The following is a 19,140-nucleotide window of genomic DNA, read 5'->3' as shown; positions in this document are numbered from 1 at the left end:
AAAATAAAATAAAATGGAAACATCTGCTTCATCACACATGGAAATCATGCATTTGAGTTTTGTTTTTAAACTGACAGTCACACACCGTATGTTCAGTTTACCCTCTATAAACTGTTCTTTGAATGACCACTTCCTTCCACAGATGTGCTCGTTGCAGCTGTGGCTCAGCTCCCCCGGGGTCCTCTGTTAAAAAGAGGCAGCACCATCACACTGATCTGCAACGCCACCGTGACAACCACAGGTCCTGCCCAGGCCCAGGTGCAGTGGCTGCGGTGGCCAATCCCTGAACGAGTTATCAAGAAGGATGAGAGCCGAGCGTCTGATGTTGCTGTGATAGTTTCCCCTGTGGAGGACAAGCCCACACTGGTAGCCGTCCTCATGTACGATGGTGTCGCAAAGACCTACACCAACGGAAGTGAGATAAGCATCGACCGCCTGTCAGCTGGCAGCTACAGACTGAGGGTTCACTCGGCTACAATGGATGATCAGGGCATGTATGCCTGTCATGCCCAGGCGTGGGGTCAGGACCCGCATGGAGGCTGGTACAACACGGGGGCCAAAGCGGAGTCAAATGCGGTGACAGTTTACCTGTACGCCAGAGGTAAGAGTCTCCCTGGGTTTGTTTTACTGTAATAATCATAGTGATTGTGTACAGATTACAAAAAGACTTTTGTCGCAGTTTTGCTGAGAGCACGGCTCTTCTTCACACTCACAGTTAAACACGTTCACCTCTTAAAGCTCCAGATTTATCCTGCTGGTCCGGGAATTTATACGGTGACCTTCGATCGCTAGCCTGAGGGTAGCCTGTGTAAACGTCAAGAGTAAATATCAAACATTTACTCTTGACCTTGAGAAGTGTCTGTACATTTTAAGTAGATTGATTCTTCTCTACATCCTTCTCGAACAGTTCACGTGTTTTTACGCCTGAAATATGAACACAGTGTGTACACTTTATGGCAACCATGACACTGGATATTAACATGCATCGTTGGTGATTGGACCACAAGTGGACAGCTCTAAATACAGAATATGAATGTTCCCAGTGCGTCCTCAGTGGGTCTTGGGATCCAATTTAGAGGTGTTCTGGGCTACATATGGCCACAATTTTTTCAGCAGTGTGTACGCTAATGTGTCCTGGGCCCCACTGAAGGACCGCCTACTCAACTAACGTCCTCTGTGTGTGTTACTTTCTGAGAGAGGTGATCCATTACAGCTTGTACGATGATGGAATGATTTCCTTTGTGTTGTTGGAGGGGGCAATGATGGGAATATGACAGCCATCCATTACTCCCCCGCATTGGGGGAACTTCCATCTCCCCTCAAAGTCATCCCCAGTATCCCGCAGTCTGTCCTCTTGAGGCCTACTAATAAATTGGTGCTGAAGTGTGCATATAGTATACAGGATAGCATAGCAATACCCCCACCAGCTAAAAACCACTGTGCATTTGTCTTTGCAAATGGAAATGGTGTAAGTGTTTACTCGCTTATAGAGTAGGAAAGTGAAGAGACGCATTCTAATGCCAGATGTATGTTAATACCAGGTGCAAATGTTGCCTATGTGACTTGTTCCTGTTCTACGTAGCAATAATTTAATTTCATTGCTCTTAACATAATTGATTCAGTTTTGTGAAACATTGCTTGTAAGGAGGGCTGCAGTTAATGATTATTTTCATTATCAACTGATCCTCTGATTACTTTCTTAATGATCATTTTATCTTTGAACTGTCAAGAATGACTTGAATTGACCATTAGGATTTTCCAGACTCCAAGGTGGCATTTAAATGTCTTGTGTTGTCCCACCAATACTCCAATTTACTCAGTTTACTGTCCCTTAGGACAAAGTAAAGCAATTTATTACATTTGAAAAGCTGAAACCAGACAATTTTCAGCATTTTAATTTGTAAAAGCACATAAACAATTCATCATTTATAAGAAAAGTTGCAGATCAATTTCCTACAACCAATTAATTGACTAACTGTTTCAGCTTCTGCATGTTTTTCAAAGTCAGTGTACATCAGCATTTTCAAGGAAACGTGTGGCTGAAACAAATCTTGAATGGAAATTGTGTGGACTTGCGCAGGAGTCTGCTAGAGGAGATTAAACACGAGTCGTGCTGTGTGTTTATCTGCTACATCTGGAGGTTGTTTGGGTGAAATGATCTTCAATGCATCTTTGGTAGATTTGTATTTTATGCATTTTAGTCCCATCCAGTTACAGTCTAAATATCCAGAATATTTTTGTATAAAACATATATATATATATATATATATATATATATATATATATATATATATATATATATATATATATATATATATATATATATAATTTGTCAGAACGGCAGAGGTATAACCAGCACAGAGCACATAATCATCATTACACTAATCATAGGTTGGCTCCGGCAGCAAAGTTAGTTGTTGACCTTCTTTCTGTTCTACATGTTGATCTGGATGAGTGAATCACCAGAGCAAACAGTGCTTTTAGTTTATCCAGCAGGACAGTCCATTAACTTGCATTTCATCAATATGTGTGCTGCTGCCTGAATGTTTAAAGTACTACATAAAAAGTCATTATCTGTATTGTTTTGAAGCAAGGAGACACTTTTTTCCTACTTGTGGTTAACTTATTCTTAACGGCAGATATTATCAGTTTTCAGAATTCATGTCTTCCGTATTTGTGCTAGTTTGCTGAATGTTTATGGATATGGACGAAATGCAGCAGCAACAAAGGAAGTCATGGGGACAGTGTAGAGCAGTTAGAGCGATACACAATCGTAGGACATGTTGAAGACATTTCAAGATAGTGGAATAGAACTAATTGGTAATATACAGGGCCCAGGAACGCAGCTCAGCCTTCCTTCTAGTTTTCCCAGTGGCCACTCGCGGTATTGCAGCAAAAAATCCCCTGCGGCTCAAAGAGCTTTTTCCTGGCAGACCACCATTGTAAAAGAGATGTCTGTAATAGTGTTGTCGAGACATCTCAAACTGCAATCAAGGTCAATTATGACTCTTTCTATTATGACTTTTGGATCCATGGAGGTTTCATAATTGTAAAGTTTACCTCAAGCTGAGAAAAGTGATTGTAAAACCTGTGACATCATCACAATGTAAAGTCTGTGAGCCGAGCCGGAACTTGCAGACATGGCCAGCTTGAGAAACACTACTGCACATATTCAGTTGGCCACATATGGTGGAAGTTAACCTGGAAGGTAGAAACTTTCTTTAGTGCATGCACCAGATGAGCCATTCCTCTGGACTTACTGGTGCCATCTTGGGGTCCAGTATCCAGGTATTATACATCTGTAGTAATACAGTGAAAAAGATCTTCATCCAGATGTTACAATGTTTTTAATATCCTCAGAGACTACCGCCATCTCTGACAGTGCCTCCATTTAAAGGTAGAATATTACCATCTCCTCTACTGTCTCCATATTTGTTGTCAGAAACCTTTGACTCCGCCCTCTAGTGCCTTTCGTTGGCTGTATCTATGTTATCATAAAGGATGCATGGAAGTATGAGGGAAGTGATGGTTTGTTTGAGGTGAAAGTTTGAAATAAACATATCTATTTTTGTACATAAAGTGAGTATAAATGACCCTCTAATGCACTGTACTCGACAGTTCCCCATCTGAAAGTGGATTATAACACAATTTAAATACTTTTCTTGTACAGATGTTAGTTTACATCCTTCTCTCTCATTTCTTCTCCCCCCAGCTGCTGACCTCCTCCTCATCCCTTTGGTTGTCGGAGTCTCCTCCGCCTTGTTTGTGGGCATCGTCATCATCGCAACAGTAACCTGTTGCTTCATGAAGCGACTGGCGAGGCAGCGGGCTCAAAAATAGGTGTCCGCTCTCGACACATGTCTAAAATCTGAATGTTCGTGAAGAGGCCCAAATGAGGTGATGCACAGAACACGATGGATGAGAAATAACCTTTAGATGAAAATTAAGTGAAAAGTGACTGCCACCCTGTTAGATGATTTTCCGTGTTTTTGACCTACCTGTTTAACAATCAATGCCAAAATTTTCTGTTTTATATTCTCTTGTATTTTTTATATCCAGACCCTCTCTGAACATATTTTAGTGATTGCTGCAGTACGCACCAGTAGGCGTAATAATCTAGATTTTTAAAGCCACCATCTAATGACCCCTCTCTACTTCTCAGGTGGGCCAGGACTCACAATTTTTTGGAGTCTTGTTTCCATGTTAGCTAAACCCACCTTTTTAGCAATCCTTTTGCCCCAGCTTATTCTGTTTCAAATGCAAATGGGTAAAAAAAATGCATAAGATGCGCAATATTTTTGTGACAAGGTGAAAAGTAAAGAAGGTACTGCAGGTTTGTTTTGAGTCTCTCAGATGTGAGCTGCTGTAAAAGTATTGTTTCTACAGAGAAAGCCAAGATCACCTCCCCCTCAGAAGTCATAGTTTGTTACGAGTATGAAGGTACTAAATGGTTCTCAGCCTGTCGGATGTTTTGTATGATGCTGGATGTGGATCATCCTCCATTTAGAAATGGCTCTATTTTCACACAAAGAGTATTCAGTGTTCTCACAAATCGTTGATACTGTTCCAGCTGTTGCTTCCCTCAAACTGCATGTTTTTCTTTTTGTTCCAAAAACACGTCTAAATGTCTGTGCATGGTTAAGCCTCTAACACTGCCACACTGACAGTCACATGAATGCTGATGGGAGCAGTTCAGCCTCCAGAAACTCAATACGAGCAGGGACCTTCCACCGCCTGCAGCCCAGCTCCGCTCTGCATGTAAACAAAGTCTCTGTCTGTTACTTAATAAGGAAGACGGCTGGCTGGGGGCTTTCTGATGCCAAGACCAATTGTGTACCGTTTCTTAAATACAAGCATTCCTAGCCTGTGATGCTTTTGCGCTGAAGTGAGTTTTCTATACGGACTTGTATAGATTTGACAAAAGAGAAATGGAAGAGATATCCATTATGCACTGAGCTAAAAATATGTAAATATTGTACGGAGTTTAGCTGTTTTATTTTTATTAATGTGAGTGAGACTATGCTGTCTTTGGCAATGCACCTGTGTTTAACATTCTGCAGCAGTCTGTTCTGCTCTTTTGAAGCACTTGGACACAAATGGGACTGGGACCAAAGCTCCTCTGTATCCTTCTGTTACTTGATTTTCTTCCAGCTGAAAAGTCACATCTTTGCTGTGCTTGAGTGAATAGTTTTGAGTGTTTTTTGTTTCTTTTCTGTGTGATTAATGCCTCCATCGCTCTGTGACTGAGACAGAAAAACAGTACTGTGAAAAAGAATCCACTATTTGTTACACAGTAACACAAAAACCACTGTTTCACACTGTTTAGGTTACTTGTCCTCGAGGTGAAAATCACAGAAGCAGAGCGGTCATATGACCTGATAGTTAAGTGAAGTCTCACTATCGCCGTCGTCATCATGTGGTTCAGGCCACACATTTTTGCAGCCAAGGCTTATTATGAATATAGCCCCTGCTGCTAGCCCGCAGAAATCTGTTGGACAGATTTACTGTGCCTGCGCACTTATAATGAGTGAAATCCATCCTCCTCTTCCTGTCCAAAGTATCACTTAAGAAAAGTGGTCATGCGAGCGTGCCCGCATTGTGTGATCACTTTAAGTTAGATACATGTTCATGGAAAGGAGGAAGAACGTAAAATCTCTTGTTATCCAGCTCATGAATTTATTTCAGGTCATTTTTTCCTGCTTGTCTAAATTTGTTTGCACTGAGCTATACTTTACAGTCTCAGTCAGTCTTTACCGTCTGTCTGTCTGGTGGGTTTTCTGATGTGAGAGTCCCTCTAAATCTGCCTGTCCTCCCTAACCTGTGCGCTCTAAACCCCCCGATTATAAATGTCGTTCACGAACATTAGCGAATAAAATCACAGCTCTGCTTGCTTCCTGAGCCACTTTGTTCCAGATCAACTACTCAAAGCTGATTTGTTCCCCCACATACCCACCCACCACATGATTACATACTTGCACACATACACAGACAGATGCACGTGAACACACAGCCGCAGCCGTGGCAGCAGCAGCAGCAGCACAGTGCTGGCTGGCTGGTATTCCAGATGAAAATAAGTGAGTATCTGCGTGTTTATCTCTAATCCCTGTTTATGGCTGCAGTTTGTGTCCTGCTGCCCTCCCCCCCTCCCGCTCTCAGTGTGTTACAGATTCAGTGTGACTCGCATTCGATTCATTTCAATCTCTGTGCCCTGAGAAATACAGCCAGCTGTATAAAGTGTAGCACATAGCGTGCAATGTGTTAAAGCTGCTGTCTTAAAGGGACAGTTCACCCCCAAAATCAAAAATACATATCTTTCCTTTTTCCTTTAGCACTATTTATCAGTCTAGATTGTTAAGGTGTGAGTTGCAGAGTGTATCGAGATAGATGGCACTCAGCTTGTGGTGCTCAAAGCGCCAAGAAAATACATTTGAAAAACTCAACAGCAATGTCTCTGTCCAGAAATCATGACCAGGTCACTCAAGATAATCCACAGACCTTCTTGTGAGCAGTTTCATGTAGGAACCATTTTCTCTTTTACCAAACTACACCCGCCAACTGCATCACTGTGCAGACACAAGCTTGCATCCTCTGCTAGCTTTTCTAGCACTACTGAGTTAGCTAACATTACAGCTCAGCTTAGGGAGACGGCATTGCGCTGTCACAAGCACAAACTTCTCTGCCATGAGCAGATGCTTGCTTCCTTCTGAGGGGTGATATGGTTGGCGGGTGTAGTTTGGTAGAAAGAAAATAGTTCCTACATGAAACTGCTCACAACAAGGTCTGTGGATTATCTTTAGTAACCGGGCCAGGATCTCTGGAAAGAGACACTGCTGTTGAGTTTTTCAGATGTATTTTTTTAGCCCTGTAAGCTCCACAAGCCGAGTGAAAACTAGTACCATTATATTGGAGAGAAGGCAGACATCTCTACGGCCGATATCTCCAACACTCTGCAGCTCATACCAAAACATCCTAGATTAATAAACTGTACTGGAGGTTAAGAGTATGTATTTTTTATTTTGGGGTGAACTGTCCCTTAAGTTGTGCTTCTGTTTGAGACTATATTAAACCCTTTCCATGAAGGTGTTACGTTTTGTTCAAACTGTTTACTCATGCTTTAATACCACTGTTCCTGACCGCATCATGCTGCCATTGAAATAAAGGCGGGTTATTGCTCAGTTTGTTTCTTATGGTGCTTTGGCGAACCTGCCACTTGATAAACCAATAAACCACTCTGGATTCATTTTGTCACTTTGATTTTATTTATTCCTTTATTTTCTGCTACAATGACAAAAGTCTGTTCTCAGCACAGAACCAGGGAATGTTCATATTGGAGGCCGCAGGAGACAGCTGAGGTATTATTGCAGGACATTCTGCATGGAAGGAAATAATCCAATCTGTCTGAAAAAGTGTTCATGAGCTAGCTGTGCATATTTTCCATCCATATAGTATGAAAAAAACAAAACCTATCTTGTGGTTACTGCAGTTTCCAAGCAAGGAGCAGCCAAGCAGAGATTTGTATTTCAGCTCAAGTAAACTCTCAGCACTTTGGGATGCAGTTATAGAGGTAAACAGGCAGAACATTTGTTTTATATTGGTACAGAACAAGATGCACTCATGCATTCCAAATAATAGTGTAATTATGTAATTATGAGGTCTAAATGAATATATTTTACATGGCTATTGCTTGGTTTAGAAATTCTTGATGAAACGGACAAATACACTGGGTTAAACTGCACTTTCACTCAGATAGAGCCACACTATTGGAGCCTTGTATCATAGATAGAGAAAGCCTGATGGTTGAACATAATTCTGGATGCATTTATACAGCCTGCAAAACACGTTCAATATCTCATATGACAGCTTTAATTTAATTCATTTACAGTGTAATTGATCCATTTATCATGTCATTTAGAGTGCATCACAGCTGCAGACTCGATTAACAAATGAAATTATCTCCCTTAGTACCCATCAGTATACTGACCAAACACTTTTCAATCTGTTGCTGGATCATTACGCTCCATTTGCAAAGCTAAATTAAAGCTGCAATGATCAATATTTTTCGTATCAACAATGGATGAAATGGCTGTGCAAAGTTAAAGGGGTCACTCTTAGTACAGCCCAGTCGCCAAAAGAAAATGTTGGCACAGTACACATCTGCAAACCGTGTTAATACAGACGTTACATTTGTATGTTTCATGAGCTGACTTTGTCATTGGGAGGTGGAGGGGATGACGTATACCTGCCTGAGACGGCTGCAGACCACAGTTCGAGACCAGCAAACAACAAAATGGGGTGTGTTTTGCAGCACATTCTCACTCCCAACTCGTCAAATACAGACACTTCTTTCGTCAGTGGCCTGTCACATCAAAATACAACATTCTAGGTAACCCCACTGGCTTATTTTTTGTCGTTAATGAACAGCATGTCATTTTAAGCTATTTTCAGGATAAACTTCCATTGTCGTGAGAAATATACAGTTTTTGCTCATTAAATGCATACAGTATTTTTCAAAATTAACTTAGACTGTAGGTAAAAACCATTTATAGTTTTAATTCCTTAGGTTTAGGCAACAAAAGCACACGGTTAAGTTTAGAAAAAAACTGATTCGGCTTAAACTAATTATGTTTGTTACTGACTTACATCACTAGCATAACATACCACACAGACCAGCACACTACATCATTATTAATATAACTCAGTTGAGTTTTGTTTTCACACAGGACACAAACAGCTGGCTCCCGGGTGAAAGTCCAAAGTTTGTTCACTCATTATACCACGGTAGTTGCCAGAAGCATTGAGAAATGCCGCCGCCTGTCGAGTTGAGTGTGAGACCAGATTGTTGTTTTTTTTTGTTTTTTTTTTTAACAAAAGGCAATGCATTTTCAGCTGTGATTGTGTCACCAACAGTGGGTATTTTAAGCCAGAATACAGTCTTTTCCTAACCATAAAGTTTTTTTTGCACCTAAACATAACCATACGTCAACCACAGCATTAGTAAAACATCTAACAGTGTAAAGTTTCAACATATCTGCTACATAATAATGTACAAATGTAACATTTGTAGTTTGCTGCAAAGTACAATGCCAACATTTATTCTGTTGACTGGGTTGCTTAGTTACAAACTCTGGATTTCACTGGACTGCAGTTTACCTTCAGCTCTGCAGAGCATTTTAGTGTCTTTCAGCTCATGGCCTGCAACCTCACTGTTTTGGTTCACTCGAACTGATCTCATCAACCTTGTTTCTAGCTGCAGCAGACAGCTGTTTTCAGCAAAGAAGCCACTGTGTGCTTCCTGCCCATCACCAAACAACTGGTAAACACAGTGAAACTGAGCAGCTAAGAAGCCAGATATTTTTCTCAGAAGTTGGTGGAGCCCAAAACGGAGCCAAAAGGAGATTAAATGTTGAATTTACATTTGTCAGATGGACAGAAACAGCTCCAAATAAATTACAAAGCTGTCTTATTTCTGCTGGATGTGTAAAAAGGCAACAATTTTCTGAAACAACTTTATATGTTGATTTATGTCATTGTTGACTCCTCAGTGGCCAAATTCTGATTTAATGAGGGACATTAACTGATGTGGTTTTATTTCTGTATTCATCCAGCAAAGATGTCATTTCAAATTGGATCAGCAATGTGGCTCATTAAAGGCCGGCAAGGACAACTGCATCCATCAAAGAAATAAACCATGTGACAGTCCCTCTCAAGTCTGAAAAAAGCTAGAGATAAAAATGATGTCACACATAATGTCAAATTGTCAAAGTGCAGAATGATAATGCAAAAAACATGATTTTATTTTCAAGCTCAAAATGAATTATGTCAGACACAAATACATTTCATTCTACTCTTGACGGTGCCTCTGACATTACCTGTGCTGCCGTGGCCCTCTGAGCTGCCATGGTATTACAGTATATCAGTTTACAGAGCATTACATCACTAATGCAAACACTGTACCAATGTTAATCCTCTCCTTCCTGTATGACTTCAGAGGGATGTGGCAGGCAGGCAAACAGAGGCTTTGTGGCAGATTGATAAGACGCTGCTCTGCCTGTTGCTGGTTGGCTAACGTACGTGCTCTCCCAACCAATCCCTGTTGGCTGAACGTCAACAGAGGCAGGATTAAACATGCAACACACACTGCAGGGCAGGTGCCCTCACTGTGGCAAAGCCTGTTGGGAGTCACTGATGTCACCTGTCTGCTGTAAAACAACCATGTCCAGCTTTACTATAAATACAGCAGAAATAAGGCAAGCTAAAGAGAGTTTGGGGCTCCTGAGGGTTTATTATTACAACATTTAAATACATTTATTATTTCAAAGAAATGCATTCAGTTAGGTTAAGAATATAACTTGTTAAAAATATATACAGTACATATTTTCCGCCAGTAGGTTATTTTATACATGACTTTGGGTTAAATATGGAGCTTGACCAGGAAGTGATTAGCTTAGCTTAGCATAAAGACTGGTAACAGGGGGGAACAGCTAGCCTGGCTATGTCCAAAGGTCAAGAATCTGCCAACCAGCACCTCTAAAGCTCAATAATTAATATGTTGTATGTTATTTGTTTGATTTGTATTTAGAAAACGGACAAATTTTCCTAAAACTTTGTACTTCATTAAGACCTTGTCTGTCGGTAAACATGCTGCTGGTTGATTAATGTGCAACAGTTTGCTTACAGTATGATATTCTATCAGCATTTGATTTAAAAAAAAAAATCTGTTAATTACAACAGTTTTTAAAGAAAGTTTTACACAGCTTGAATTATTAAAGGAACTGTATACGACAGGGGTGTCAAACACACGGCTTGGGGGCCAGATCCGCCCGCCAAAGGGTCCAATCTGGCCCTGACCTTGCACACCTAATAGTGATGAACTTGTGAAGGCTAAGAGGTGCCAGGTTTCAGGAGCAAGTTAAACAGTGAGTGGCTTTCTTCATGTAAAATGCTGCTTCAGAGGCTTTTCTTTCTCTTTAGTTTTGTGTGGTGCTGTCAGGATTACTACAGTGGAGTGGAAATGTACAGAGAAATACATATGTAATGGCAGTGAGTAGTTGACTGACTAAATGTGGAAAAACTGAGTGAGAAATATTGTTGAAATTGCATTTATTCTTCTGAAGACATCACAGGTTGTCAGCTGTGTTGTAAATGATTAGCATTTTCAAAATGTACTTCTTTCAACAAAAAAAGGTAAAAATTCAGAGGTGTTTGATATTTATAGGACATTATGCAATGGTTTTACTGGTCAGGCCCACCTGCGATTAAATCGGACTGTATGTGGCCCATGAACTAAAATGAGTTTGGCACCCCTGGTATATGACATTCAGAGCATTAATAAAGTAGCAAACGGCTATTTGCCATGTGAAGATATAGTAGAGTAATGGTGTCCTGAGCAGAAAATGAAGTCACACTACCTTTGTGTGTTGTAATCCCAGCTTCCCTGTTCTTTTTTGTGGTAAACTGGTTCAGCTGCACGTACATGTTAGTGCATGAGTTGAGTCCCTGTGAGTGTGTCCCAATGGTAAGCTAATCGCCACCTCTCTGCACTGCGCTCATACTGCGGTTCAGGGTGCAAACTACAGTGGAGCCAGGGAGGAGCTTGGCTTCTCTTAATAAGGCATGAGCTCACCCGTAAACATGATTTGTTCATTTTTTTTTTTTAGCTGTCTTTGATATATTGACAATATGCTATTTTTGCCAAGCACTGCTATATTTCCATATCGTCATCATCATGGGAAATTCATAAAATTACTGTTACTGATGTGTGGTCCAAGCACAAGGGTGAGTCATCACTAATTTGCTCTAATAAAAATATGAAATACATGCATGCTATTCATGACATCACATCCAAAGCGTGGTGGCACAATTAACCTCCCTCACTTCAACTCAAACATCAGGGAAAAAAACAAAACAACTTCTCAGATCACATGTGCAAACATACCAGAGCAACTAGGCCTACTTGGTTTCAGCTGTTCAAAATGTTTTATTTGTAACAAGAGTCACAATCAGTCCTCTCTTTTGAGGCATATGCAAGTGCCCCCCATCCTCCGTAAAAAAAAGTGAGCTCCCCTGAAAGCCATGTTTTAGTTCACACACTGCGGTGGTTATCACTGATAACACCGTCCTGACCCACAGTGGTGAACGCTATTGTCAGCACTGTTGCCATTGTTCACACTGACTGTGTTATTAGCACTGTTAGCTACTAGCCACCGGCTTAGCCGTCTCCATGTTGAGAGCCATGTGCAAGCAATCCTGGCTCAGATTCTGAATCATAGATATGCTCTGAATGTCACATACAGCTCCTTTAAACATTATTTAACACTATCATACAAACACAAACTTGGAATATTTCAGAGGTGATATTATGGGTAACACCAGCCCTGAATAACAACATAAAGAAAAAAAGGGACAGTCAAATCTTGACCCAAAGAAAAACTTACACACTAAAAACTGAAAAAACATACATATTTACATGTCTTCAAAGTTTCTTTCTCTCCTGTGTTCAGTCCTTTGTCATTTTCTGACCCTGTACCCTCTCATGATTTATCAGCCCAGCAGGGAGGCAGCATCATCTCTGGTAGCTGCACGACCACGATCGCGGCGTCACCAACTCCCAGAAGCTATTCTGTTGACACAGAGTGGGAGAAATGGTCTAAATATGGAAACATTATCTGTAATCCTTTTACACAATTTATCTGTATGATTTAACATCCATTTATCATCACTTAATAATCTCATTTAACAAATGTCATATCTATTTTTAGACAGCAGTGATCTGTGTTAAGCCATTGTGTGTGTGAATGACGCCACTGGCTTTAGAGGATGCCTTCACTGGGGCTGCACAGAGATGCAGTCGTTGGTAGTGGAATAAGTATGTTAAGTACATCTGCGCCCATCTGTCGTGCAAATCCTTCACATCTGTGACTTCATCAAATGCTCTGGGTTGAAATGGGAGGGGTCTTTTAAGGGTTAAATACATGTCAGAATTTTTTACAGACAAACAGTTACTCAAAGCATGTGGATTTTCTACATGTGCTTATGTGTGTAAGATGGGTGTGTCATCTCTGTAAAAACAAAGTTAATACAATTTATACGTGCATCTACACATAGACTTGTAGTCTGTGTAGTAACAGATGTTCATGAATGACTGGAGATAAGAACAGACGACAAAGCCAGGATGATGAAACAGGAAAGACGTCAGATTCATCTGGTTAGTGGTGTCTGTGTAAGTACTCAAGCACAAGTCATGTAATGTACTTATGTAGTATATATCTTTTTTTAGTTGATTCACCTGCTGACCTATTTTCCGTTAATGTATCTCAGAAACTGAGTTCAAAGTGCTGTCAAATGATGAGACTTCAGACTACAAACTACAAACGTATGGAATTCTGTTTAAGTCAATATTAATTAAATAAATAAATAGAAAAATATATGAGCCTATGAAATAAATAAATACATCAATGAAATAAATCTGAAATAATATGCAAATATAAATATAATAAATAACTTAATCAAGTTTGATTAATAAATAAATAAATACATAAATAGATTCGTATTTAAGGACGTTTTTTAAGAACTACTTTATTTCAGGGGACTTTATTTCATAACTATTTATTTATTTAACATTGACCTAAGGGGATAATTAGGATCTTTTGAAGTGGGGTTGTATGAGGTACTTATCCATAGTTGGTGTATTACATACAGCAAATGGCACTGGGCACACCACTAGTTTGGAGGAAGCACACAGGACTGTCAACATGGAAGCTAAGCATCTATTGCTGTCGACAGCGGCAGCAGAAAAGCGTATTTTAGCCACCTAAAAAAAATCTCGCCTTAGAAAAATAAAGATCATTTCAAGTGTATGCTGTATTTAGAATATTTTTATGGCTCTACCTTGCTGTCAGCAATTTTTAACTGGAAACTGAAGGTGTTACATCACTCTCTTCAAAGCCACCATCGAGAAAAACAGTGATTTAACATCGCCTAACACAGGAGCTTCGGGTCTACTGCAGCCTTAATTAGTTTGTTTTTTTTTCTGTTATTGTGTGACTTTGGCGTAAAAGGGAATGCACGGATTCACCAAAGTCATACAATGATACAAACTGACTAACTGATCGAGGCAGCAGGAGACCAGCAGCTCCCGTGTTCAGCAAGCTAAAATTACTGTTTTTGCCAATGGAGTCTGGTGCCTCTGATGAAAGCATGGACGGGGGATCGAAGCCTTTAACAGTTTCCCTGTTGGAAAGAGCTGTCTGCAGGAAGGTAAGGTGGTAAAGATATTCTCAAGATAGCGTACACTTTTTTTTTTTTTTTAGGTGGCTAAACACGTTTTGTTGCTGACCCTTCGACAGCAGTACATTGATTAACTTTTGTGGTGGTACTCCTGCCTATTTCTCCAAACTGGGAGCATTAACAGCCATTTACTGTATGTAATACACTGACTATAGATAAGTACCTCAAACAACCCCACTGCAAAAGATCTGAATTCTAAATGGCATCCATGTGAACAAAAAGATGTTTGCAGCTGTGTTTATTTAAAGCATAGGTTTTTGATGTTTTTCTCCTTGCTGAGCTTAAAACACAGTCCAGTGGGATCGTTGTTCAAGCCTTCAAACATCATAATAAATCTCACATTATAGTTAAGTATGTCTCCATGTCTTTTGCTGGGACAAATTGCACTTTCTGTCAGGTTTTACTGATTTTTATTGTCACAGATGTAGCCAAGGAAACTGAAGTGTAATAAACCCTGAGAGAAAGCATGTTTTTGTCACTATAAATTATAGTTATGTCTGTCTTGCCAAGCCTTTTGATGGCCTGACTGATAGCTTGAGCAGAATCTGCAAAAAAGTAGTTTATCTTTAGAGTAGAATAAGCATCATCCAGATATAAAGGTAATCAAACAGTACGCCTGATGATGACTTTGCTCTTTAAAGCTTTTCCAGTACTAGCAGTACACATATAGGTGAAATACATACCTCTTTCCGAGGGCAGTGTATCTGAGCGTACCACTCCTGGCAGTAGAGACACACCTGGACACCCTGACCGAGGAAGAGACACGCCCACATGATGACATTGAACACAGGGCTCTGGCGCTTGTCGTTCATAGTGAAGTTGAACACCACTAAGAGAGGAAGACATGAGTTGATGACTGTTCAGTTAAACTGTGACAGGGACAAACAATAAGAGCATGAAAAGTTAAAACATTCTATCTGATGATTGAGTCCCAGAGGAAAAGGACACAATGCACGAGTCAACTGTTTAATTATAACAAGAGTCATCCTGTGAAAACCGCTACTAAATGTTTGTTAGAGTGACTAATTACAGGTTTTAACAAGGCGTGTAGGCACAGTCCAGAATGTGGGAGTGGACATTTACATATTTTTAACAAGCTATTAAATTCAGAGTCGTGTTTGAGCTTCAGTAATGAGGTAGACATGAAACACTTCCCTCTCTATCTTATCTTTATTTGAAAGCAATGTATGTTTCCAGCCCCAAGGTCAGAGCACCGGATACCAAAAATTCCTGTTTATATCACTGTGAAGTTTGTTCCCTGAATAATGAGTACAACCCTCACCTCCAAAGATGGCAAAGAGACAGAACATGACGGGATAGAAGAAGCCAAAACCCATGGTGAAGGCGTACTCGTGGACAACAGCAGAGACGATGAACACAGAGAGCATGGCAGCTGTTCGGAATTTCCTTTTCGACAGCTGCAGGGATCAGAGAAAGAGAGGGTTTGGCTCAAAGTTCAGGGGTCAGCTGGTTCGGCGGGGAAATCTGTGTCACTAGAATTACAGGATGAGTGTTAGACTGCTATACACACTTCATCACATGACATGCTGCTTTGGAAGTGCAGAGACGAGATCCACTGGCACATTGTTGTTTTATTTAACACTCTAAGACGCCAGCTTTTGTTTTTGCCATGCATTTTTAATTTCTCCTCGAGTAGGACCTGCTAAGTAAAATAAACTAATCATTGTCTTTGAGCAGTAACATTAACAGTCCTCATTTGGGGACGATGGGTATATTTTAAATAGTAACCAGTGTGTAAAAAGGTATAAAACAGTTTATTTCAATGTCTAAACATTGTTGTGTAAAAACAGAATTACATAATATTTGTTCAACTCTATGGGTAAGGGGGCCCCTGTTCAAGTCTGAAACTGTTCAAAACTGTTAATTTCAACGCCTGAATATGGCTGTGCATAACAAAAAAAAACAACAAAAAAGCCTATGATCTGTTCATTTTATAACTATGGATTTTTTCTGCTGCGTACTTAAGCTATGAATGTCTTTTTGTCTCTAGGAACAGTCTGTCACATGTGTGAAGTGTTGCAATACTGCAATTAATAATAATGCATTTTATTTATAGGCACCTTTAAAAGCACTCAAGGACACCTTTGATTATAAATCCTAGGTATAAAAACATCTTCATAAAGTCGTCATCAGTGCAGGTCACCATATGTGTGTCACCATTAAATCAGACCAAAAATGCAAGCTTGAAAAGGTGTGTTTTCAGGCGGGATTTGAATGTGGAAAGGATGTCAATATTGCGAATGTCGTTGGGGAGAGAGTTCCAGAGGCAGCTGAAGGCTCTACAACCCATGGTGGTGAAGCAAATTATGGATTCCCGATGTCCTCAAATGAGTACTTCCTAATTAACAGCATAGCTTAGCTTGTTACTATCACTACAGTTAGTCAAATTTGTATGTCATGTCAAACTATAAATGTTATTAAGCATAAATAAACAAGTGTCAAACATAAAGTTTGATCAGAGTTTGTACCTTGTCCACTTTGGTGTCGGGATCAGCTGTAGACCAACTTGGCAAAGATGGCTGCCAAGGACTATTGTACTGCGGTCTTGCTAACACTAGACGGCACATAAATGCGTCCACGTTTGAGAACAACTGGTCTAAATTAATCAGAATGAAGTATAAGGTGCAGCAATCCCAAAATGTAATGTCCTCATATCAGAACACTGATGGGTAATTTTCCTTACCCAGAGGAAGTCTCTGTATCCATAGTAATAGAGCCAGTCATGAACCACTACGTTCCAGGTTCGGTAATAGTTGGCGAAAGATGTCGAGTTCCACCAGTCCTGAAAATTAACACAGAGTAGTAATATGAGTGTAGATCAAAATAAAAACAGAATACAGAAGGATCAGTTCAGCGTTGGCATCTTAACAACATTAGGACCACTGCTGTCAAATAATTCATACTGGTTTTTATAAGTTATACTGGTGAGAGCTAAATATGATGTTTTTAGTGTTTGTAGCTTTGATGGCACACTGTGCTTCCAACTGCTGCAGAGGTAAACCGTTTGGACACTGAGGGAGGCATCAGCTGAAATATTTGTGTTTTCAAAGAAACACATATACAGCAGATGAGATCTTCAAAAGACTCCCTCTCATCTGCTGTATATGTGTTTCTTTGAAAACACAAATATTTCAGCTGATGCCTCCCTCAGTGTGAAGGCTCAGTGACTGTCCCAGTCTAACCTCTTTTAAATAGATGAGCAGTGTCAGGTAAACATAATTAGATCAATAAAATGCAATAGAGAGGGCACATAGAGCAGATTTAAAGGAAATGGTGTGACCACATTATCATCACAAAAAATAAAAAAGAAGCAAATGAGAGCTTCAAAAGATGACTTCTAACTTGGAAATACGAGTATTTGATTTCTTAAGAGATTAAAGCCCCTGTCACACATGCACTGCAAACCTGAAACTATCTAGACATTTCCTGCAGGAGCTGTATGTGAGTCCATTTAATGTCTTAATCAAACATTGATTGGATTTTACTCTGCCAGCTCCCAAGTATACTAAGTCAGTGTGATGTCTGATAGTTGGTAATTGCTCAGAGAAGTCACAGTGAGTGAGTGAGTGAGTGAGTGGGCATGTTGATGATATTTCTATGGCTTGTGCAAAACCAGAGGAAAACAATTCAGGAACTTCCGTCAGTAAGAGCTGAAGCCGAAACTGTCACGCAAATTTAAATTTATTGGCAATAAACTGGTGTTTTCACCAAATTACAAACTGGCTATGGGACCATGTTGTAATCTACGTCATGTCCTGCTTCCTGCACGCTCTACCCAGGCGCGACCCCTCACTCCTAACGGTGTATTTCCAGTAGGTGAGAATGCCTCTGACACAGACAATCTCCTGTTGTGTGCTGCATGCGTAAATGAGAAAAATGACTTAAGACACCATTCTCATGTCTGGGTATTAATTATGGAGCTGCAGCTAGGAGCTGCTAGGAGCCTAGCATAATAAGACTGTTATCAGTGAGCCTAGCTTTCTCCAAACTTCAAAACCTATCAACACCTTTAAAACTCAGTAATTAACATATTTGTTTAATGTGCTCAAAAATCAATCATAGTGTTAGCTCAGGCAGAACATGATGTCAAACTCAGCTGATCTCAAACAGCCCAGTCAACTGATGGAGCAGCTGATTGATGGAGGGGAGTCAGCTGATAGATCACATGATTCCTTTCTATGCAACCAATCAGCAAATCTCATTCAGGGCGCCCTATTTAAACTGCTCTGGCCTGCCTACTGTTGCCGCTTCCTCTGCAAGCTGCTTTGCAACCCACCTCCACCACAGCTCCTCCTTTTCATGCTGTGTCTGACTTATGTAATTTCTGTTATCATTGATGCTGCTCTGTTCTGTTCCCGGGGGGTCTTTGCTGCTGCTCTCCCTGCCTTAGGCTTTCTGTGTAGGCCCTAGGAAAGAACAGAGGCCCCAGAACAGAGCCATACCACCAAATATAATACTGCAAATGGAAATAAAGATTTCTTTAACTAAAGTGTTGACTGAAGTGCAATTTATACTTTCTGACTTATTGTACATGCTGTAATTTTCTTCTTCTTTTGCTATTTCTTGATGAACAACAGTTTATCGCTCCACCCAGCACTTCTGTGCAGCGTCTTTGCTTTCCTAAAACCACTAATTAATGTTTTTACATTCTGGCTTTTGTACAGATACACTAAGTTATTTGTGCTTCTTTAGCGGTGCTAGTAGGTGGATATTTGATCTTCGGAGAGATTTAGGCAAGCTGTTTTTAAACTAGCCTATGCTAACTGCCTCCTGCCTCTGACTCCATACGTTAGGCACAGACATTAAAGTGATCTCTATGCAGCCACAGGGTCT

General features: G+C 40.2%; 2 protein-coding genes across 7 annotated transcripts in view; one reads left to right on the top strand and one right to left on the bottom strand.

Annotated features, from left to right (window-relative positions):
* The window catches only part of igsf8 (immunoglobulin superfamily, member 8), a 64,524-nt gene extending 58,857 nt beyond the window's left edge, over positions 1-5,667 (top strand). For all 5 annotated transcript variants that reach the window (XM_049591762.1, XM_049591787.1, XM_049591754.1 and 2 more), the window contains 2 exons: positions 143-601; positions 3,713-5,667. In XM_049591762.1, coding sequence (XP_049447719.1) covers positions 143-601; positions 3,713-3,840 — 587 coding nt within the window. In that variant the 3' untranslated portion in view covers positions 3,841-5,667. The remainder of the gene's footprint in view (positions 1-142; positions 602-3,712) is intronic.
* Positions 5,668-10,703: 5,036 nt separating this feature from the next.
* soat2 (sterol O-acyltransferase 2) overlaps positions 10,704-19,140 on the bottom strand; it is a 31,013-nt gene continuing 22,576 nt past the window's right edge. For both annotated transcript variants that reach the window (XM_049585935.1, XM_049585926.1), the window contains 4 exons: positions 16,991-17,089; positions 15,569-15,704; positions 14,970-15,115; positions 10,704-12,619 (listed from right to left, as the gene is read on the bottom strand). In XM_049585935.1, the coding sequence (XP_049441892.1) occupies positions 12,563-12,619; positions 14,970-15,115; positions 15,569-15,704; positions 16,991-17,089 (438 nt within the window). In that variant the 3' untranslated portion in view covers positions 10,704-12,562. The remainder of the gene's footprint in view (positions 12,620-14,969; positions 15,116-15,568; positions 15,705-16,990; positions 17,090-19,140) is intronic.

Source organism: Epinephelus fuscoguttatus, linkage group LG1 (assembly GCF_011397635.1).
Source record: "Epinephelus fuscoguttatus linkage group LG1, E.fuscoguttatus.final_Chr_v1".
Classification (NCBI taxonomy): domain Eukaryota; kingdom Metazoa; phylum Chordata; class Actinopteri; order Perciformes; family Serranidae; genus Epinephelus; species Epinephelus fuscoguttatus.
This window is presented reverse-complemented; position numbering and strand designations above follow the sequence as displayed.